At 42.3% G+C, this 23,482-nt stretch overlaps 1 protein-coding gene across 1 annotated transcript; it reads left to right on the top strand.

Annotated features, from left to right (window-relative positions):
- The first annotated feature begins 1,653 nt into the window (after positions 1-1,653).
- Positions 1,654-23,051, top strand: NUSAP1 (nucleolar and spindle associated protein 1). The gene is made up of 13 exons (XM_018566040.1): positions 1,654-1,773; positions 2,799-2,867; positions 3,802-4,002; positions 5,812-5,923; positions 6,828-6,908; positions 7,657-7,665; positions 8,354-8,457; positions 10,513-10,575; positions 12,521-12,702; positions 14,267-14,505; positions 17,399-17,515; positions 20,805-20,907; positions 22,938-23,051. Exons 1-13 carry the CDS (start codon positions 1,681-1,683, stop codon positions 23,023-23,025), a joined length of 1,461 nt encoding a protein of 486 aa, XP_018421542.1. The 5' UTR covers positions 1,654-1,680; the 3' UTR covers positions 23,026-23,051.
- The last annotated feature ends 431 nt before the right edge of the window (positions 23,052-23,482 follow it).

Raw genomic sequence — 23,482 nt, 5'->3', positions numbered from 1 at the left:
GTTTCTCATATTCTAAATTAAATTTTTCATCTCAGCACGCTCAGCTATGCGAGCTCTCGCAAGCTGACGTGCCAAGGAGAAAAATTACATGACACACACAGAGTGGGATGAAGGAGGAATCAGGCTTTTATTTACTAAGTATTAGTTTGTAGTAGTTCATTTTGACCGTTAATAATATGCCATCCGTGGCAATAAATTATTTATGGCATTTTATTCACATTCAAAGTTAACATTGTAAGCAATTACATCATTATGCAATTGCTTACGATATTATTTTGGAATGTACATAAAATGGCATCCATCATTTACTGCCACGGGTGGCATATTATTAACCGTCACAATCAGGGCCGGCCTTAGGGGTGTGCGAGCAGTGAGGCCGCACAGGGCGCCATGGCAACAAGGGCGCCGTGCGGCCGACACAGCTCGTCCTGTGGGCGGCTTCTCTCCCCCTCACCGCTGGGCGCTGGCCATCCGATATGGGGGACCCTGCGAGGCCCCTAAAGCGCTTGCCAATGAGATACAGCTACTGGCAATAAAATATTTTGCTTTTTCAACTCATGGTGTGGTGGTGACATTTTTCTACTGTTCATATGTGGCGGTGCCATCCGCAGTCATTTCGAGCACCCATCTTCATCAAGTGGGAATCCCGGTAAGGAGTGCGGTATGGTTCCTGTTTCTGTTTACATAGTACTATGTGTCCCCATCTTTGCTTCATCAGCTTCTTCAGGGGGGTCCTAGGTGACATTAGGGGTCTTGGAGACCCCTGACGTCTCCATAAAGAGGACCTGTCACATATTTTGCTATCACATAAGGGGGTTTTCTAACCCCCCTATGTGATAGCAATAAAGTTTCCCCCCCAAAAATGTAAAGTTACAAATAAAAAAGAATTACATTTATTTTAAAGTCCCCCCCATACATACACACATGCAAATAGGCGTCGGGTGCACATACGTGTGAAAACGACGATTTCACCCATTACGCCGCACATGTTACATATCGCCGCGAACGTCGGAATGAGAGCAATAATTGTAGGGCTATCAATCACTGATAACACTAAACTGATGAGCGGTAAAAGCTTTTAAAGCGTCACCTATGGTCAATTTTGGGCATGGTCATTTTTTGCGGTTGCGCGCAATTTTAAAGCATGACATGTTTGGTGTCTATTTACCCGACGTGACCCCGCTTTTTATATTTTACCAAAAATATGGGTAATAAATGGGTGTGGTTACTGGGGGTGTGGCCACTGAAGGGTGTGGCCACTGAGGGGTGTGGTCACTGAGGGGCGCTGTAAAGCTTTCTCGCACAGGGCGCCTAAAGGCCTAAGGCCGGCCCTGGTCACAATTAACCATTAGAACAAAATTCTTTGTAAATAAATGCCTGTTCTCTCGTTTATCCTGGTCTATCAAGTGTGCACATGCCCAGATGCTATGGTCGGCGTTCTCGACAGAACTGTATCGCGAGGAGCAGCCAGAATGGGCGGGAAGATGCTACTGCCTTGGAAGCTAATTGGCTGATCGCGCCGCGTCTCACGCACCTCCCATCCAATAGTAAACTCGAGCGAATGACTTTGAATGAGAGCCGTTGGGAGCCGCGCGCCGGATTCGAAGTGTTCCTGTCAGTGTTTGTTGATATCTGTCTGTAGATCACATCGTTTGTCGGCTGGTCGGTGGGCGCAGAACCATGGAGGTGCCATCTGTACTGGAGCTGGATACACTGAAGTATTCGGAGCTACAAAAGCTGGCGAAACAAGCCGGACTGAAAGCGAATTTAAAGGTGAGAAGGACGGTATGGAGGATGTTCATGGAGTACGGCGATGGCATGGAGCGGGAGGACTCATCTGGTTCATCTCTGTCAGCCATTCTCACGTAGGGAATGGAGGGTGTTTGCGGTGGTGTAATGTGTGTTCGCGATGTGGATTGCTCGTATAGTTTTAGTGGTTTCATTTATTTACAATCGTATACCAGGGGTAGGCAATCTAGACAGTACAGCTGTTGTGGAACTACAAGTCCCATGAGGCATTGCACGACTGAGACATAGGAATGACTTGCAAAGGCATGATGGGATGTGTAGTTTCGCCACAGCTGGAAGGAAGAGGTTGCATACCCCTGGTGTGTACCTGCATGTGATGACTCGTTGTGCCTATGACAGCCCATTCATCTCAATGGCAGAGAAGCTCACGCAAATCTGTGAGTTTTCACTGTTCATTAATATGGACACCACAAGGGTTGTCATGAAATATTGGCTCCGCAAGCTTGATACGCTCTTCTCGCATTTGCAGGAGCCGGTAACTTAAAGCCATATGTTTTGGATGGATCGGAGAGGGATTAGGGCTCCCGGGATTTGTGCATCTCTGTTTTAATGTATGATTTGGTGTGTATGTATATATGTATAGATATATCTATATAGATATATATCTATATGGGATGCACTGATAAAAAAAAAATTCCAGCCCAAGTATCGATACGGTTTTTCTAAAAAAAATAGACTAATGATTTCAGGACGGTGGTGGACAGCCAGGTCCCAGCTGCATCCTCTGCAACCCTGGTAGTTCTCATGAACATGCCAAGTATGGGCACTGGTATCCGTGCATCCCTATATTTTATAAATGTTTCCTTAAACCATGAGGTACCTGGCACAGCTATCTTATGGTCTGACTGGATGTACAAGTTAAAAAAAAATAAAACATTTCCTGCAGGTTTGTTTTGTTCAATTAGTATTGTTACAGTTAATTTTCATTAAGTGTTGGTAGTCTGAGGTGTTTTCCCTTTTTATTTACCTTTTCTTCTTTGAAATTAAAGGCAGATCGATTACTCAAGGCTTTGAAAAAGCATTTTCATCCAGATGCCTTGCCAGAGCAGATGAGTGAAGTAAGTATATACACTCTGATTTGTTAAATGCTCTATGATGTATTCTGATAATTACATAAGACAGATGTGTCTTTTCCATGGACAGCCCTGCATAACCCTCCCAATTCCAGCCTGCCTCGGTTTTGTTTTTTGCTAGTGTCTTTTAGGCGATGCCTTCTCTCTGCTCTGATCTGAGAGAAATACTCTTTTGCACATTTCCACAGAGATTTTTTTTTTTGCAAGACTTCTAGCAAATTTCTATAATGCTGCTCTTAGCCGCTGTGTCACCTCCAGCAGCTCTCTGAAACATCCATATCCAGACACTGCCAGAATAATGATGCAGGCCTTTAATGCATTGGACCCTGCGTTTGGCATCATCCTTGGTACATGTGCATAATTTGTGGTTAGCCTAAGGCCTGGTTTACACCTCGGTGTTTTACAGCACGTTCCTACGCGCTGTAAAACGCTCAACATGTGAAAACCAACGATTGCCTATGGGCATGGTTCCCACCTGGGCGTTTTACAGCGCATAGAAACGTGTTGCAAAACGCCCTACGCCAAAAGAAGTATAGGAGCTTCTTTGGGGCGTATTTGCCGCGCGTATCCATTAGGATACAGCCGAATAACCCTCGGAAATGCGCGTCTGTCGCGCGTTTCTTTTACCGCAAATTGCGGTCGAAACGCGCGGCAAGCACGGATATTCCGTATGCCTAGGTGTGAACCCAGCCTCAGGGTTTGTACCAGGGCAATGGTCCATTAATTGTATGCCTGACCCCCAATCGTAACTCTCACATTGCTGCTGTTTTGCATTTCTTGCTGTGCAGCAAGATTTTCAATCATTCACCCGTGTGTCCTATTTGGCCTCCACTTAACTTTTTAAAATATTTACAATATGAAGCAAGATAACTGATTTTGTAATATTTCATATCTGTTTTGTGTCTCTTCTCACAAATAGGACTCAGATGGCAGCTGCACTTTGAGTGATAAAGATGAATCTCAGAGCTGCGAGGTAAAGGAAGAACTTGCATGCCATGTTACTGACCGACGTGGTCAGCGTAATAAGAAGATCCAAAATAAATTAATTTCTACAGTGATAAGTCTGGAGGCTGATGAGCATGACCAAGCTAAGCAGGTGCCCAAGTGTGAAGAAATTCAGGTAATTCTCTTTAAAAAAAAAAAAAAAAGAAAGTGCAGAATTGTATCCAAAAACTAAGTGCACGTTTGCAAAACGTACATTAATGGTCTGTTTATCTAACTTCTCAACCTCAGAGCCCTCTTTAGAACCTTAACGTGCACCTGCAGCTGGCATTTCTGTTTTACAGTGACCACCTTTAGGGCCTGTTCACATGATTTTCAGGTGCGGGTCTGCAGACACGGTGCTACTGGCTACAGCAATCTGCAGAGAACGAGCCCGCAGGAGACGTCGTTATTGGGTATACCCAATCTGGAGGCTCCGGGACTCCAAGGGTCAGTTCTGGAGTTTATATGAGGATTTGCGAGCTTACCCGGATACATTTTTTTTTTTCCTTTACTCGTATGTCCATGGAAAGGTAATGGACATGTTCCAAATGTTTGCAGTTCATGTCTTTACCTCTACCCCAACCTGCTGGTTTTTCCTCTGATGCTCCGCCACAACCAGGAAGTCCAACGATGATATCATAAAAAGTGGAGCAAGAATACTTTTTTTTTTGCTTAGCTGCATTGCGTTCCGTTTTCGTTGCGTTTTTGACGCATTCGTGCGTTTCCTGACCGGACAAATTGTGACATGCAGTATTTTTTCAGTCAGGAACGGACTGCGCACATGAGAACTGTAGCCCATAAAACGCATAGGGATACATTGGGATGCATATTTAGTGCAGGAGCGTACAGATCAGGTCAGCACAGAATACGGACGTCGTGTGAACAGGCCCATATGGAACACTTTGTCTCCAATCACCAAGGTGTTAGACCAGTCGGGTGTTAGTTTCAGAAAGTGTCCCCCTCCTTCCCTGGTTCACAGCCTCACAGATTTTTGAATGCATGGAATGAATGCTTGTTCTGATTCTGAGGAAAGAGGAGATTTTAGAGGCCTCCTCTTGTCGTAAAAATGCCATGTAGTTATCCAAGTGGTTATTGAGACACTTGAGCTCAATCTGCCACTTCCATATGTTTGTTTTTTTTTCATAAGAAAGGTCAGTACGTTTTGGTTTCCACAGACCAAAATGCTCTGCTGAGGTCTTTCCTAATCACCATTTTGCTGTCTAAGGAATGGAAACAGCCATTGTGCTCTAGCTTCTGGTGAGACTATTTTTAGATTGATTTTGCCAGAGAATATCTCGGGGTTATGCCCTGAAAAACAGGATTCCTCATTTCCAGTCACTGTTCATTGTACCAGGAAAGTGGGTACTTTCTGCACCATTCAACACCAGGGTTTGATTTTCTAGGTATGAGAAGCAGCTACCTAATCTTCCATCCACACCTTAACAAAATTATTTTGAGTTGATGTGGTTGCATCAGTGAATTCTAGCGCTTTGGAAGGTTTTAAGGTGGCTCTTTGATCACTCATTGTACCCACAGCAAAGCTTTTCAGTGTGGCTTCAACAAAGCTTGCCAAAAGCCCTGCAAATGCTTTGTAAAAGCTTGCTTACAGACTGCTCTTATACAAGCTGAAGCCCAGACATACATACATTTTGTTACTCATAAAAACTAGTACAGAGTATACACCTTTGCATTATAAACATTGGATAGTACCCACACTTTAGGTAATAAAATCTAGAAACTGATTGTTATGCTGCTTATTGGCTCAGAAGTTGTCTTCACTTTCCAAAGTTTGGTTATCCATTTTTAGAATTTGAAAGGTATACCTTTACAAACTAATGTTTAGATAGTCTATTTATTGTATGTGTTAAAAAAAAAAAAAAATACCCTTTTGGTATAATGCATAGAAATGCATGATGCTTATTTCTATGCTTATTCTCATCTTTAGGAAAATAACAATGAAGAAGATGAAGAATCTGCCAGGCCTGGCTCAGCAAGGAGGCAAAGGAAGCGCCAAAGGCCTAAAGATGTGATTTCCGAGAAAAAGAAACTCGGCCAAAGTATGTTGCATATATGCCTTTTTCTTATTTGTATCTAATATGCATGCAGGTTAGATTAAAAGTTGATGCATCTCATCCTGGGAACTGTTAAGATAGAAATTTAGGAGCAGACATTGCTGGCTTATACTTTAAGGTTTAGTCCCAGGGCTTTCCTTACTACTTGGTAAATGTGAGTCTCTGGTAACATAAAGAATGTATATATCGGGTGTCTCAACACTTCACTTTTTTTATCTTTTCTAATTTTATCTATTTCTAACATACATAAATCAACATTGAACCTTGTTTTTTAGTTAATGGTCCTGCACTAATGCACACTTAAATTGGTTGAGCAGCATCAGTATGTTCTGTTCTTGTCTTTTAGAATCACATTCTCTGGACTCCTAGAAGTCCAGCTTGTTTTTGGTGTAAGCTCGGTTCCTGTGCAGTCCAATGAGAGCCTAATTGTGTTGTGTGGAGGAGAGTTAGTTGTATCTGTGAGAAATCCCAGCTACCCAGGTAGAGGGCAACAAGAAGAAGCTAGCACACCAAAATAAATATCTTGGACCTTGAAAAGGCCATGTGTAGAGTGAGCGTATCATGAAATATTACTATACAGCCCAATTTAATTTTTATGGGGGGAAAAAAGCAACAAAACTGAGGGTGCTCAATTGAAGGGCATCAAAATGTAAGCTTTTAAATGTCGTGTGTGTGCCTTTTTTCTTTTTTGCTGCAGATAGACTGATGCTTCCACATACAGGAGCAGTCTTTATCTGCAGCTTTGGTATATGGATCTCATTTTATAGTGGTTCTAGAGCTGAATTATTCATCTTGAAAATGCAAGATATTTAATATTTTGCTGCACCTTCATTTTGGCTAAATACTTTTTGTACAATCTAACATTAAACATTTTTTTGTTTTCTTACAGCAGGAAATTCACCCCCAGCAACAAAAATTCCAAGGCACACTGGTCGTTTATCTAAGGCTGGATCTAAATCTTCAACACCAAGTAAGTCTGTGTAAAGGTAACAACCGGATTTAACTTGGATGCGTAACCAGCAGTAGAACTACAATTATTACAAGCTGTGAACAACTAATTACCCAATAGAACTTTTAAAACAAAATGAATCTTGGATCCAGTAGATTTGCAGCAGTGTGTATTGGACGGCAACTAAATTATACATAAAGTCTCAGAAATCTTTAATGAAGGTCTTCATGTTATATGGTTTGAATACCATGTCAAATATAAATATTAGTTATCATCAGGACTAGAAAAATTTGATAGTGTCTCAAAAAAAGTCAAAAATGTCACCAGTCAGCATGACCGGACTATACCCTGTTTCCCCGAAAATAAGACCTACCCCGAAAATAAAACCTAGTACTATTTGTGGGACTTGCTAAAATATAAGACCTACCCCAAAAATAAGACCTAGTTGTGACCATTCCCAGGGCCGGTGGTGGCATAAGGGGGAACTTGAAGAGCCCCGGGAGAGGCAGGAGAGAATCAGCGGTGCCAATGAAGCCAGCGCTAGAGGAAGCGAGGCAGCACCGGAGGGAGCAGAGCTGCATAAGCCAATGCCTCTATAGCGCCGGTTCCTGTCACAGGCAGACTGATACAAAATGCACTCCGCCTGTGAGGAATCCATTGTGAAAGCTTCGCTCATTCTGGCCAGTGATTGGTTAGCAAGTTGCTCTTGGAAAGGTACAGCACCCGTGATTGCCCTGATCACCATATTTTTGTACATGAATACATGTAGACTTTTCTACATGAATAAGTGTGGATTGTTGTAAATTAAAAAAATAAGACCTACCCCAAAAATAAGACCTAGTGTGTTTTTTTGAGCCAAAAAAAATATAAGACTGTGTCTTATTTTCGGGGAAACACGGTAGTAGGTGAAAACTACCAAAGAGTAGTTTCACCTTAAGGTGTTTCAAGACCTCTTTTTTTCAAGTGGGGGATGTGGATCTCCTGGCTTTAGATTTAATGACATACTGAGCAAGTTTTGTCTCCAGATCTAGGGACCCTCTAGCCATAGCAGTGGATACCCCGGTGATTTGTGTGATAAAGTTAACCTGATTGTCGCCTTTCCCCCCTCCTTAAACAACATCCCTGTCTTCTCGACAGAGTTGAGGAACTCTGTTTCCTGGATCTACGATGGGGATTGTAAAGGGACACTTGACCCAGATGATAAATGCATAACATAGCTTGTTATGGATCACCCTGTCCCATGTTGGAAATGTACATGCCCCATAGTCACTTCCTAAAGTCAGCGCTGCTCTGTATAGGGCCTCTTTGATTCATGCAGAAATGTATTTTAACCCTTGTTGGTTTGGCAACATTGTCATTATTTATTGTAGGTTACACACAGTGGGGTATTTTTGAATAGCGGAATATATTCAAGTTTCTTCTAGCGTAAATCCTTAAAGAATAATTTTGTATTTATTTACCTTTTTGTTTACATGAAGCTCATTTCAAGAAAATGGAGTCTATAGATAAATACATGGAGAGAAAGCAGAAGCGTTTGGATGCTGTGAGCAGTTCCATTGATGAAGTCAAGGTACAGAATTTAAATTCTTAACACAATAATGGTATCTGTTCATATAATCTGCTTCTATGAAAAATTATATTTAGGATTTTAAATGTTAAACATATTACCTAATGAAGTGGACACATTTGTTGTAAGTAGATGGGGCACACTTTCTAACTAGTGTCAGCATATAGCAATGAGCAGCTTTAGACCCAGTAACACCTAAACACAATGTTTTTTGTCTTCCTTTTGTTCAGCTCTTACAGATTTCATCTTATGGTTTCTCATTCAAAAAACCCCCCACTAATATCTAGGGATGTCCCGATGCCACTTTTTCAGGCCCAAGTACAAGTACTTCCCTTCATGTGCTTGCCGATACCAATTACCGATACTTTTTTAAAAGGGAAAGGTTCTAATTTAGCTGGCTCAGAGGTGCCGGCCAGCTAAATTAGAACCCCACCTGGAGCTCAACTCGCCGGACCAGAGCTGACTCGGCGCTGCGGGTTTTGTTTTTTTTCTTCTTACTTACCTCGCCGAGCGTCGCTGCTGCTCCGGTGGGCGGCGCTCCGAGCGGGGTCACCTGGCAGTCTTCGGCCACCTAAATTAGGACCCCACCTGGAGCACCGCCCACCGGAGCAGCAGTGACGCAACGCTCGGCAAGGTAAGTAAGAAGAAAAAAAACATAGCGCAAGCTTCGGCGCTATGTATCGGGGCATTTTGACAAGTACTTGTCAAAATGCCCTGTATCTGGCCCGATTCCGATGCTAGCATCGGTATCGGGACATCCCTACTAATATCCCTTACCTGAAAAAGATGAGGCTTATGTTATGTTCTCAACGCAAAGAATGCCAAGCACAGCACATGTAGTGGGAACTGACTGATATAGGAAAGGCACTCCAACCTGTCCTGGAATATAAAATCAACCATTGCTCATTGAAGTATACTACAAAGGAGGAAATAAATGTGGCAAATTATTGGCAAGAGTGGTAAAATCCAAAATGTTCTGTTCTCGCATCCATAGTGTGACAAATTCCACTATGTCCGACAGACAGTCTCATGTTGCGGAGACCATTATAGTTCACTTTATAATTTTAATTTGCATTACAACAGCAAAAAGTTTCCCAGCACACGCCAGCATGCAAACATTTTTTGTCTAACCTCTAAGGTTAAAAACAGAGGTTTAGATACACGTCTTCTGCAGAATATGCGAAAGCCGCACTGCCTCGTCAAGGCCCCTCTGTGTAGTGCGGTCCTAACTCTAACCTATGACAGGTTCCATCTTGGAGCACATGTAGCAAAAGATAAAAGTGGGTGCAGGTTCGCCAGGAGGCAGCCCAACCTCCTTTTAAAGGCACAAGGTCACGCAAGTGACACCACACATCACAACGGCAGCGGAGACCCCCAGTGTGTCACTGCACCAAATCAGTCAAGCAAAACAAATGGCAAACGCACTCATCAACTTATCACCAGCTTTACAGCAAGGTGCACATTGGAGGGCTTTATATGGTACAACAGCAAAACGTTTCCCAGCACACTCACCAGCCAGTATGCAAAAGAAAAACCTGTCTAACAGATGTCAAACCTATTTATTCCCAGAGAATCTTTGTACAAGTCATTCTGAATTGAGAAAGCTGGTTGGATGACCAGTGAAACGTCCAAGAAAAATACAGCAAGTCCAGTTGCCTTGACTTTTTTTACAGATAGGGTTTGAACCATTACCTTTTTCCACAGCGTTGTGCTAATGGACTTGCCACCTGTCTAAAATTGGGAGCCGTTAAGGAGGTTGGGCTGCCTCGTGGCGAACTTGCACCCAATTTTATCTTTTGCTACATGTGCTCCAAGATGGAGACTCTCATAGGTTAGAGTTGGGACCGCACTACACAGAGGGGCCTTGACGAGGCAGTGGGGCTTTCACATATTCTGCAGAAGACGTATCTAAAACCTCTGTGTTTAACATTAGTGGTTAGACAGGTTTTTTTTTTTTGCCTACCATTTTTTGTGTAGGATACACCATGTAGGAGGGACTTTATACAATGTGATTATTGGCAGAAGCCAGCATTTAAAATGCTTTGTTTTTATATGCAGATAATGGCAATGAAATCCAACCTGTTGACACAAGCTGAGAAGACTCCAATCAGTAGTTCAAAGGTGATTTTAAAGACTGAAAAGATCATGCCGTATTAGTTATAAATAGATACATATTTGTCATTTTTTTTGAGGTGTGTGAAATATGAGCAGGTCCAACTGTAACCATTATATTGACACATAGTAAAAGAGAGAATATCTGATTGCCTCATGGGATCAGGAAGGATTTTTTTCTCCTGTTGGAGCAAATTGAACTATGCTTAATAGGGTTTTTTCTTTTTTTTTTTTTTTTGCCTTCCTCTGGATAAACAGTGGGTAACTGTGGGTATAGTGATCTGTTTTTTAGGGGGGTTTTTTTTTCTCTCGCTCTCATCTTTATTGGCTGAACTCAATGGACTTGTGTTTTTTTTTTTTTTTTTCCAACCTGACTAACTATTTAAGGACAAAAATTGAGATTGTCACTGTTAAAGTTTCTGCAGGTTTTATAAATTCATAAGTGTATAAAACTTCTCATCCTTTTAAACTATCCTAAAATGGCAGCCAGCTAGAAATGGAACACACAACTACAGAATAACCGCAAGCAAAAAATAGTGGCACTGAGAAATTCTAGAGGGGATAGATAGATAGATAGATAGATAGATAGCTAGATCTATATATATATATAATGCGCAAGTAGTGGTAGTACGGAAAAATTAGCCTTGGTATCAGTCACTTGCAATGCTTGTACTGAAAAGCTTAGAGTGGGAAAAGGGAAAATGGCACAAACAGGCAGTGCGCATGTGCTAACAAGGAGCTGTGTAGATCTCAGAACTGAATGGACAGAAATACTTTAGCAGGTAATACAGCTCCCTTGTGTATTTCAGTGTATACTCCGCTGTTTGCCTGGACTCGAGCATTTAAAAAAAAATGTTGTACACACATAAAAATCAAAATTTCTGACTGCTTAAAATTCCCAAACGATTTTATATACTTTCTGAAGCAGACGCTTTGTATACAAAAGTTGCAAATGTTTTAATACACCAAAATCAGTTTTATTGCACACAAACAAAATATACTACCCATTTTTTATGGTAAAGTATAAAAAATAGGGTTGTGTTGGGTGAAGAGATACCAAACTTTTTATCAGCATACAAGGGTATGTTTAGGGTGTATTCTCATGTATTGCATTCTTTTAGCTGATGTTATTTAACACACCTATGCTAACTAGATTTTTATTGTTTATTGACCAGGTGACCGTGCTGTTTTGTTGATTGTACACAATGGAACAGCTGTAGGGAATTTTGTCAAACACCCCTTATTTACTTGGGCACAGTAATCTGTATCAGAACTGGCGTATTTTAAACGACGATTGCGCCCATTATGCCGCACATGTTACATATCGCCGCGAACGTCGGAATGAGAGCAATAGTTCTAGGGCCATCAATCACTGATAACACTAAACTGATGAGCGGTAAAAGCTATTAAAGCGTCGCCTATGGCCAATTTTGGGTATGCTAGTTTTTTTGCGAGTGCGCGCAATTTTTAAGCTTGACATGTTTGGTGTCGATTTACCCGACGTGACCCCGTCTTTTATATTTTACCAAAAAAGTGGGTAATATTAGTTGTTTTATAACATAATGTAAAAAAAAAATTCTGTAATTTCTCCTGAATATAGTAAAAAATAAAACCCCCAGTGCTGATTAAATACCACTAAAAGAAGGCTCTGTCTGTCCCCAAAAAATGGTATAAAATTTGTTTCAGTACAGCGTTGCATGACGTAATAAATGTCAGTCAAAGTACCGCAGCGCTGAACACTGACAAATGGCCTGGCCAGGAAGGGGGTGTAAACACCTGGTCTTCAAGCGGTTAAACATCATTGTCCATCTTTGAGTTACAACTCAAAGCAATATGCGTAACGGCTTAGTTCACCAAGATTACTTAACTTTTGCAGAACATGTATCCCGCTTTTGCTTAAAGTCTGAAGTATACCTGTATTTCGGTTTTGCTCAAATATTTTCCATCTTTTTAGAAATTGTTACAGAGTAAATTCTTCATCTTAAGTCCTACAACACAGAAGGGACTCGATTTCCCTGCACAAACACCAGCCAGTCAGAGACAGTCTGCGCGTTGCAGCACTGCCAGCCGAAGCATCCTGGCTAATAAATCAGAGAAAAGGGTTTTGGTTCAATCTGTGTCTAAAATGAATGTTAGGTAAGTAAAGCAACCTTTTGTCCTTATTCTTATAATGTTAAGTACAAATGTATTTCTCTAGTCACCGTCCAGGACAGCATTAGAGAGATAGGCTCCTCCCACCGGAACAGGAAACACATCACCCACACTCAAAATAAAAAGGAGCACAAGCCTAGCACACACACACGGCCGAGCAGACCTCCGGCCGAGCAGGACATCGTAACGTTTGTTATTTTTCCTAGGCCTACGTGCTAGTGAGCAGGGGCTTCCCCCCGACGTGGGTGCAGCAGAGGGTCAGTGGACCTAGGGTATCCATGACGGTGGGGTTTCCAGGACAGCCCCAACTGTCCAAAAAACAATTGCCAGTAGTTTACCTGCATAAGGGTATGCAGGGCAACTAGGCCTTTTTGGTGTGGTGGACTCAGGGGAGTTCCCCCAGAGTGAAGCCCTCTGCTTCTAAATGGCTGTGTGTGGTGTTTGCTCCTACCTGTACAAAGCAGCTCTGAAGCAGGCATTTCCCTCCGGTTCGGCGGTCTGTTGGTTCGGCGGCCCTCGTGGAGATTCGGGACGAATATTCCGACAGACGGGTCATTAGGCGGAAGTGACGCTTTTTCGCGCACTTCCGGCCGGGTCCGCAGAGCGTCTGACGTCACTTCCGGGCGCGAAGGTCATAGGACCCGGCGCTTCTAGGCTGCAGCAACCGCTTCCAGGTGTGTGCAGTAATCCAGTTTAAAGTGAGACTAATCTGCGAAATTAAATCTTAAAAATAGATTTAGGTAGCCTAATTAACAAAAATGTATCTTATTTGTGTATCACTCGGCTGTAGATCCTTTAAATCATCTCGAAATTCGTTCTGACACCTTCCTTCTGGAGGGGGGCTACTTTAGTTCCCCATGGTCCCTGTGTGTGTTGTAAAATAGTTGCCGCTCCAAGCTCACTCCTGTGATGGACTACAATCTCAATATAAATTAGTGAACTTCACTAATTGATGTCCATCACGGAAGTGAGCTTGGAGCGGTGGCTACTTTACACAGGGACCACAGGGAACAAAAGTAGCCACCCTCCAGTAGGGAGGACAGTGTCGGCACCAATTCAGAGATGATTTGAGCAGGACAAATCCCAGACCCCAGGTCACTATGCCGATAAGAAATTGCGCCCTGGTGCCTGGAGTTGTCAATTCCTATTGCTTGATGCCCAGGACATGCAGTTCCGCCTGCCACATCAGCTCCCCCCTTGCATGCTGCGGTCTGTGTCCCCTTCGATCCCTACTGCTCTCCCTGCCTGTATCAGCAGAGGCAGAAGGGATTGAAGGGGATGCAGACTGCTGCAGCCGGTGTCCAGCAGGGAGGAGAGACCGATGTCAGTTGCTGTGACTGAATTCCCCTGCTGCGCCCTGCCTGCACCTAATAGGGGCTTGGCTTTACATCATTAGTTTTATAGGGCAGTTCTGAATCTCGGTATGGTGCATAACTTAGTTAATGGTTTTAGTATACGATGTCCAGAATAACCATTTTTTCTGCTTTCATTCAGTATCTTTTGTGATAGTTGCGGTTTCTATAAATAATAGTTGTTTAATTTCCATCAGGTTTTCTAAAACCACAAAAGATAATGAGCACAAGCAATCTTTAATAAAGACACCTGCTAGAAAATCCTCTTGCTTCAAAACACCAGATCATGAATCAAGAGGAAGCTTATCAATACAAAAAAAGGAACACGTGCTGGATGCAAATGAAAGTTTACTATGTGGGAGTGACCTGAATTCTGAAGCAAGCGAAATCTCACTACACAAAGAAGAATCAGAGGAAAATAACATGAATCCATCAGGTATTTACAAACTTGTCAGTGGGTGATCCTGCACAGTTTGAGTGCTTCTCTGATCTGTTTACAGCTGGCCCTATACTATACAATCCTATTGTACAATCTTCTTTAGATTTACCAAAACTATGTAATTTCCTTGTTTCAGTTCTTAGTGAGCCATTGACAAAAAAAACAGTGTGCACGAATAGTTTAGTTTAGACTGCACTGGCTGTGTGCCTGTTCCATGTCATTGACTCAGTAGGGAGTAAAGCCAAGATTAGGAAATTGATCCTGGGGCCTGCAGTGATGGCTCTCATTGCTCTCTCCTCAGTATATTAAAGTAGCCACCCCTCCAAGCTCACTCCCATGATGGACTAAATACTACGGGTTATTTTTTTTCAACTATATAATGAAAAAAGTACCATAAATGTAAAAAAAAGTTTCCCTATGTTATAAAACATTTATTCTTAATTAATAGTCACCAAACATGTCAAGCCTTAAAATTGCGTGCGCCCGCAAAATCGCAAAAAACGCCCATAGGCGACGATTAAAACACTTTTACTGTTCATCAGTTTAGTGTTATCAGTGATTAAAGGAGAACTATGGGGTCAGGCCTTTTCCCCATAGTTCTCCTTAGGGTAACGGGAGGACACAAACTAGTGTTCTCCCGTGACCCAAAGCTCAGTATACCGCAGCTGAAACGGATCCCGACAATTATGTCTGGATTTGCCCAGCTACGTGAGTGATGAACACGTGCTGGATGCAAATGAAAGTTTACTATGTGGGAGTGACCTGAATTCTGAAGCAAGCGAAATCTCACTACACAAAGAAGAATCAGAGGAAAATAACATGAATCCATCAGGTATTTACAAACTTGTCAGTGGGTGATCCTGCACAGTTTGAGTGCTTCTCTGATCTGTTTACAGCTGGCCCTATACTATACAATCCTATTGTACAATCTTCTTTAGATTTACCAAAACTATGTAATTTCCTTGTTTCAGTTCTTAGTGAGCCATTGACAAAAAAAACAGTGTGCACGAATAGTTTAGTTTAGACTGCACTGGCTGTGTGCCTGTTCCATGTCATTGACTCAGTAGGGAGTAAAGCCAAGATTAGGAAATTGATCCTGGGGCCTGCAGTGATGGCTCTCATTGCTCTCTCCTCAGTATATTAAAGTAGCCACCCCTCCAAGCTCACTCCCATGATGGACTAAATACTACGGGTTATTTTTTTTCAACTATATAATGAAAAAAGTACCATAAATGTAAAAAAAAGTTTCCCTATGTTATAAAACATTTATTCTTAATTAATAGTCACCAAACATGTCAAGCCTTAAAATTGCGTGCGCCCGCAAAATCGCAAAAAACGCCCATAGGCGACGATTAAAACACTTTTACTGTTCATCAGTTTAGTGTTATCAGTGATTAAAGGAGAACTATGGGGTCAGGCCTTTTCCCCATAGTTCTCCTTAGGGTAACGGGAGGACACAAACTAGTGTTCTCCCGTGACCCAAAGCTCAGTATACCGCAGCTGAAACGGATCCCGACAATTATGTCTGGATTTGCCCAGCTACGTGAGTGACAGCTGGCTCTGCCTATCTAGAAGCAGAGCCAGCTGTACCTCCCCCGTCCGTTCTGCCAGTCAGCGCTGGAGGATATATATATATATATTATAATTAGTTTCATGCATTTAAAATCTGAATTGCTCACTCATCGGTTTAGAGTTAGCATGCGTGGGGTCGGGGAACTTTAAACTTTTTGGGGGGTATTTTTAATATTTTCTTTTTAAATTTTCTTTTTTGTTCATCTTTTGATACAAAAAACTACTAATCGGAATTTGAGAGCTGTCTTGTGCACAATTCCTGTGTGTTATTCAAAGGAGTCTAATTTGCCCCACTTGTCTTTTATCTTGGGACTACAGAATTAGTCTGTGTTATGGAGAATAGGATTGGGTGTTGGTATGAGAAGCTCAGGAAAAGAGATCTGGGCAGGGCTGACTAGGCTGGGTTCACACCTGAGCGGTTTTTTTATGCTCATTTTTTTTCTTTCAGTGAAACGCGCGTTTCACTGGCGGTATGATTTTGTTGTTTTTTTTCTTTTCTCTATTTAAAAAAATAGTTTAGTTTCATTTTTAAACATTTCCTGCCGGCTCCGCCCCCCTGCGACGCGGCCGCTCGCAAGGGACGAAGACACAGCGGGGGATCACGGACAAGGTAAGACCTGTATGCTGTATTCCCGAGTGTTGCTCGGGGTTACCGCTTTGTTAACCCAGATCCACACTCGGGAATACCAATGGAAACACGCGGCAAAACGCCCCAAAGAAGCTCCTGTACTTCTTTGGGCGTAGGGCGTTTTGCAGCGCGTTCCTATGTGCTGTAAAACACCCAGGTGGGAACCATCCCCATAGGCAATCATTGTTTTTCACATGTTGAGCGTTTTACAGCGCGTAGGAACGAGCTGTAAAACGCCCAGGTGTGAACCAGGCCTAAGGTCTCGTTCACACCTAGGCGTATTGCATATGCGCAACCGTTTTTTTTACCGCGATTCGCAAAATCGGCCCAAAGTAGTACCTGTACCTTTTCAGGCGTGGGCTGTTTTGTAGCGCGTTAGGGACGAGACCATTGAATACAATAGGATTTATATTTTTGAGCGTTTTGTAGAGAGTTCGTCGAGCGTAGAATGCGCTACAAAACGGTCAGGTGTGAACGAGGGCTAAGTCTACAAAAATCCTGTGTGTCGTCAGCCCACAACAGGACTTGGAAGCTTGGAGTGCATTTCTGGCAGACAGGTATTTTTTTTAAACTTGCAGTCAAGGGATAACACAGATGGAAATTTGCATGTACTGCAGAGATGCATGTTGTATGGTTTCGGGTTTTTTTTGTTTGTTTTTTTAACTTTTGTCGTATTTTGTCTTATAGCTACTACTACACCCTTTAAATTTACTGCGCAACCCGCAACAACTCCAAACACCAATAAAAAGTTGAGGTTTGATCTTCAGGCCAGTTTGTCACGGCCACTTGGTTATCAGCCCTACAAAGGTGAGCATGGGTTAAATGTTCTAGATTCTTCAATAGAGAACATAATCTGTTTAAAAGAAATACTAATCTGGATGCTAGTCTCCTCTATATGGTGTTGGACATCACAGCAGGCTTCAAAAAAGCCCCTTTTTTTTTTAGTGAAGCCTATCCTGCCTCCACCTAAAAATTTTACTTTTTACTTTCTTCATCAGCTCATATTTCATAGTTATCTATTGTGCCGCCAGCCCCTTCTTTTTTGATTGTAAGCTTCACAAGCAGGTCTCCCCCCAAGCTTCTTGTATTGAATTGTATTGCAACTATACTATCTCCCATTAATTTTTAAGGTGCTGCGCAAACTGCTGGCGCTATATAGTTCCGAATGATATAATAATAATAAATGTTATAAAAGAGACTAGGTAATGCCAACAGGCTGTGCCACAACTCTAAAATTGGAAAGTGCTCTGCAAGATATTATTGCAGTGCAAAAGCAAATAAGTGGCAAAAGAAAGAGTCCAGTACAAAAGGACTACATCTCGAGATATGCTTCCCGTAAAACAGGCCGACTCAGAGAGCCTACAAAGGCAGGGTTACTCCAAGGGCCGTGCCACAGCTCAAACTGGAAAGTAGTGTGTGGCTGACAGTACACAAGGGTCTGGAAATCACCACAATATAGAGCTTAGTACCCAAAGTTCATGTAATAAGCTCCACTAGAGGTTCATACACAAGGAAGGTGTATAGACACTGGATAATGCTACTGCTGTCGGCTTGGAGGATGCTCTGGAGCAAACTAGGACAGAACACAAACTGTAGAAAGCACCACAATGCAGAGCTCAGTGCTCACAGGCCACATACTTGTACATCCAGAGGTGTACTTACACTGGGAAACATCAGAGACTGAGTACACCAGAAGCTGTAATACTGCTCCGAAACCTGAGAGCACTTTGAAACTGGCTGACAAAGCATACACAGGTCTGGAAAGCAGCACAGTCCAGAACCTAGTTCTTGAATGTCACATTCCACATTAACATTGGCATCATCCATGAGCCTACTCACAGAGTGGGTCTTCAGAGACTGCGTCACACCAGAAGCTGTACCAAGGCTCTGGACTTTGAGATCGTCCTGCCTTCTAGGACACTAGTAACTGAAGCACGATGGTTAGGGGTGGGGTAACACAGGCGCTGCCCTTCAATGTTTTTTTGCTCTCTGCCAGTGTCCACCTCCCAGTAGTCAGCTGCAAATAACCCATCAGTTTGAGATTATCTACAATTCCGGTGTTCCTCAATGGATGATAAATTGCCTAAAGGCTGGGATTGCCTAAAGGCTGGCAGAGTAGGACATAGCCAGACAGATTGAGGAAGGGAGTTCCAGAGGATAAGAGAGGCTACGACGAAGTCCTGCAGGTGAGCATGGGAGGATGTGACAAGGGAGCCAGAGCAGGTCTTGCGAGGAGCAGAGAGGACGGTTTGGGTGACGTTTTGAGAAGCGGTTGTTGTAACTTGGGCAGAATTGTGGATGGCTGTGTATGTTAGCATTTTTTATTTCATTTGTTGGGCAATCGGAAGCCATTTAAGGAATTGGTATAGAGGGGTAGCGGCCACTGAATGTTTGATGTAGTAGTTAGGTTTGATTGTTCAGGCCCGTCGATCTGCAGCAAGGGAACTGCATCACCAAGTTTAACCATGGCCAACATTTTTCTCTTGAAATTCTCACCCTTTTTACAAAGGAAAAATTTCAGCCTCAATGAACATAATGCTGACACAGCCTACTCCTGTAGAGGCTGTATTTTACCAGGTTCCTTATAACTCTGTTATGCACACTATAGTAATAAGATTATGTTACAGGGAAAGGTCCTACAGCCACACCCATAAAGCAATATGTAGACAAAAGAGACCGTTCCAAAGGCAAAGGGCTGAAAGTCATGGAGTGGTTTTTAGGCAATTATAGAACCTTCACAGACACTTAAAATTGTGTAATTTATGAAAGACATTAAAAATACGAAACATATATGGATATTGGTGCTCAGCCTAAACTTGGTAAGCATAAACCTTGTATATGCATATACAGAATTGACAAGTTATGATCAGCGAGTACTTGGAATCAATAAACGGTTACTGTTGTGGAAAATCCTCTATGCGTTTCGCCACAGCCGTGGCTTCGTCAGGAGAAACATATCATGTGGATGATTGTAACCATATACAGTATGAATATAGCAGCAGCTATTCTCCCATTGGAGTGAGCAAAACGGGACTGCACTGAAAGTTTCTTTCCCTCTCTCACTTTAGAGTATTATATAAGGAAGCTGTTCTATTGTATAGCCTGTGCAGAAAGCAGAGGTGTGGGAGGGAACCAGATTGCCCTTCCACTACAGGCCGCTGTAGAAAATTACAGGGAGGGGGTGGATGTAAGACCAGTCACCCTGCACAAGAAGAGACACCATTCTTTATTACAGGAACAAGTACAGGTGAGGCGAGGGATTTAAACATTCAGAAGATTGGTCAGATAAAGCACAATGGTTCCCGTAAGGCCACACAACAAAAATGGGATGTCCCACATGCAAGGGGATCCAGTGTTGAGTATATACGCATATATACAGTCCTGTGAGAACGCCAAACAAGACAGTATAAAAGTCCAAAAAATGTTTAACAGGTGCACCGAAATTAACATTTTAAAACTGAAATGGAAAAAAAAATGACCCAAAACCAAAATATTTTTTTCTAACTTTTTCAATTTTTTAAAAATACATTTTATTTTCATTCATTTTTTATAAAGTTTTAAAATTTTCTTTTGATTAACCACTTCAAGACCAGGTGTTTAGACCCCCTTCCTGGCCAGGCCATTTTTCAGTATTCAGCGCTGCGGTACTTTGACTGACGTTTATTCCGTCATGCAGCGCTGTACTGAAATGAATTTTATACCATTTTTTGGGGACAGATAGAGCTTTATTTTTGGGGGGCGTGTCTGAGCGTACGTCTAAAGACGCCCGCTCAGATCTAGAGAGCTCGGGCCGGCCGTTTTTTTTACTACGGCCGGCCCGGAGGTGGTTAAATATTTTAATTTTTTATGTAGGGATGTTCAGATACCAAGTACTGTACTCTGTACAAGTACAGATACTTTTCCAGCTCCAAGACCAGACTAGAGAAAAATTCCAAAGTTAGGAGTCAGCTGTCATTTGTAAGGAGCACACGGAGCCCTGGGATTTATACATCCCAATTTTAATGCCTGATTTTCCACTTTCATATGCATAACCCAACACTTTGTCTGAATTATGTTGTGTATAGGCAACTTTTTAAAAGTTTTCTACGTTTAATAGGTAAATTGAAACCTTGGGGACAAGCTAAAGAGAACCAAGCTGTCACTAGTACTACTGTATCTGCAATTAAAAATAATTTCAAACAGCCTATACTTCCAACACGGTAAGTGCTTATATTAAGTGTGTGTTTTGTGTGCGCGCGTGGGCCAGGTTCAGTTGGTATTGGCAGTGGTGAGACATGCACAAGACAGAGACATCCAGGAACAGTCCAAACAGGTTTCTCCTGCACTTTTTATTTAGCAGTGCAGCAAACACAGGATGGAGGGATTGGAACAGCAAATTCATAGCTATTGCCCGCTATATGCTGACAACGCAGAGCCACGCTACAGCCAGGAAAGACCCAGACAATATTGTCTAGATCCACCCCGCTGCCTAAATGACAGCTGGCTCTGCTTCTTCCATCCCCTCCCCCCATCTGTCCAGTCAACGCTAGAGGAGAGGGAGGAATCCCTGCAGAGAGCGGTGACTGTCGCTCACCACTCTCTGCAGGGTGAAGATCGTGATCAGCCGTATGTTATCACTTAGTTCTCGATTTTAATAGGGCCGACATGCGACAGCTGCAGTGTTGCACGTCGGCTCTAAGTATGGGGATGATTGTATTTCACTCTTCTTTTTAATGCTCCTTGAAGCTTTAAAAACCCATGAGGTTTTAACTTTGATGTGAGTCACAATATAGGGGACATTTTTCATAAATTGTTCAACACCACCTGTATCTGCTGTTGTAGAGACAGGTTCACTTGCTGTTGTTCCTCTAAGGAGGTCTGGCAGGCTTCAGTCAGCTGTTGCATTTTTTGGGTTGTTCACATCTTGCAGTAGCTGATTAGAGTTTGCCAAATAACTGCTTTACATGCTTCTGCATTTTATTCCTCAGTAGGTGTCTGCATTTTATTCCTCAGTAGGTGTCTGCCATTATTAGGCACTGCACACATCTAAGCACACAGATGTAATAGGGACAGGCTCAAGTGATATTAGCAGCAGTAAATCATGCATGAGATAGGGACACAAAGGGAAAGTCCAAGCAGGTTTGTCCTGCACTTTTTTCCTCAAGGCAGCTAACAAACACCGTTTTCGTGCAGGAGAGCTTTGTACAGCATTGAGCAAAACATCTGCTTGTATGAGGCACTAAGTAAACGCATGTCTGTTCCTGACAAACAGTGTGCCCCCTAATGGGGTCCTCAAAACAATCAGGCAGCTCTTGCACCTTTTAGTGTTCTGTCAGCAGTCATCCCTTTTACCCAACAGTAGTCATTGCTAATGCTATTGAAGTATATCCTGGGAGATGGAAGCGAATAGATAAATATGTATCACGGCACATACAGGACTTGGCGTCTGGAACCTTAATAAAGGTGGGCTGTACTCCACAGAAATGTTGGGCACTTAGTAAATTGTCCTATTCATAAATTTGCTCCTGTGGCCAAGACCTAAACTAATGTGCACTTTATAAAGTGTGTGTATGTATGTATAATGCAGCTGTTTTGCAACTCTTGCCTTTGCCGTGTCCATTTGGCATCCAAGCATTAAAGTCAAGCACAGGCATCCACAAATGCTCAAGGTTAATGTGTGGATGCTGTGTTCTCATCCACACCCTCAGATTCATTAATATGTAACAATGACCCGCCATTCTTGTGATCCAGGCTGGATTTATCCCTAGGCCACAAAGACCATGGCCTAAGGCTGCACAGATGCAGGATAAAGCTCCTAGCTGGCTAGCAGACTTCCAAAAATATTGTCTACTTTTGTAGGTTTAAGGAGCCTTACACCTGCCATACAGCCACCCTTACTGTTCTTTAGAGCTTTACGTTTTTTCAGAATAACCATCTCCAGGGTGGTGCTACTGCCCAATTACAGTCTCCTCACCCTCACTCTCTACAGCCCCTCGTTTGCAGTGACGTCATTCATTGTAACCTGGGGTGTCAGACAGGGGCAAACATTTGAATGGGTGATGAGATCTGCATTGTCTAGAACATGAGGGCTGAAGAAATGCAAGAACCCTTTTGTGTAAGGTGGGGGTGCCTGGGTGGGCTTTCCTTTATACTTATCGCATTGCAATAAAGTGGAGTAACACATGGGAGTCCCCAGTTTATTTTGCTAATCACCTTTTTTTTAAATTTTTTTAAATATTTTCTTGAAAAGTGATGAAAGGCGCAAAAAGCATGAAGAAGACAGAAAGGTCAAGAGAGACAAAGCTGTTGGGACACGAAGAGGAATTGTAACACAGTAGATATTCAGCCATTTTATGTATATATTTGTAAAAAAAAAATTGTGTGTGAATTTTTAAAACCTTTATATGTCTAACTTGTATTTTTCTAGATTCTGGGCTAGTTATTGAATGGTTATTTTTTTTTTATTATGGTCAGTGCTTAGTTTTGAATGTAAATCTATATTTTGATTATATACTATTTGCTCTTTTTTCATGTGGTTTCTCCTATACACCAGGATTGGTAGATAGCCAATAATTTAGACAGGTTACAAGTAATCTTTAATCAAAAGCATTCAAAGCTATAGATATACAGTGATGGGAATTTATCAAGACTGGAGCAAACAAAATCTAGAGCAGTTGTACATGGCAGCCAATCGGTTTCTCTCTCTTTTTCAAATCTTAACTGAACAAACTGAAGAATCTGATTGGTTGCCATATGCAACTGCTCCAGGTTTTGACAAATTCCCCTCGGTATGTA

The sequence above is a fragment of the Nanorana parkeri genome, unplaced genomic scaffold (genome assembly GCF_000935625.1).
Source record: "Nanorana parkeri isolate BGI_ZX_2015 unplaced genomic scaffold, ASM93562v1 scaffold910, whole genome shotgun sequence".
NCBI classification, from domain to species: domain Eukaryota; kingdom Metazoa; phylum Chordata; class Amphibia; order Anura; family Dicroglossidae; genus Nanorana; species Nanorana parkeri.
This window is presented reverse-complemented; position numbering and strand designations above follow the sequence as displayed.

Bases quoted from the DNA above. Each gene is read 5' to 3' on its own strand.
- NUSAP1 (XM_018566040.1), top strand. From the start codon at position 1,681: ATGGAGGTGCCATCTGTACTGGAGCTGGATACACTGAAGTATTCGGAG. The intron at 2,868-3,801 runs GTAAGTATATAC...TCTCACAAATAG, and splicing joins TGCCAGAGCAGATGAGTGAA to GACTCAGATGGCAGCTGCAC. The intron at 4,003-5,811 runs GTAATTCTCTTT...TCTCATCTTTAG, and splicing joins CCAAGTGTGAAGAAATTCAG to GAAAATAACAATGAAGAAGA.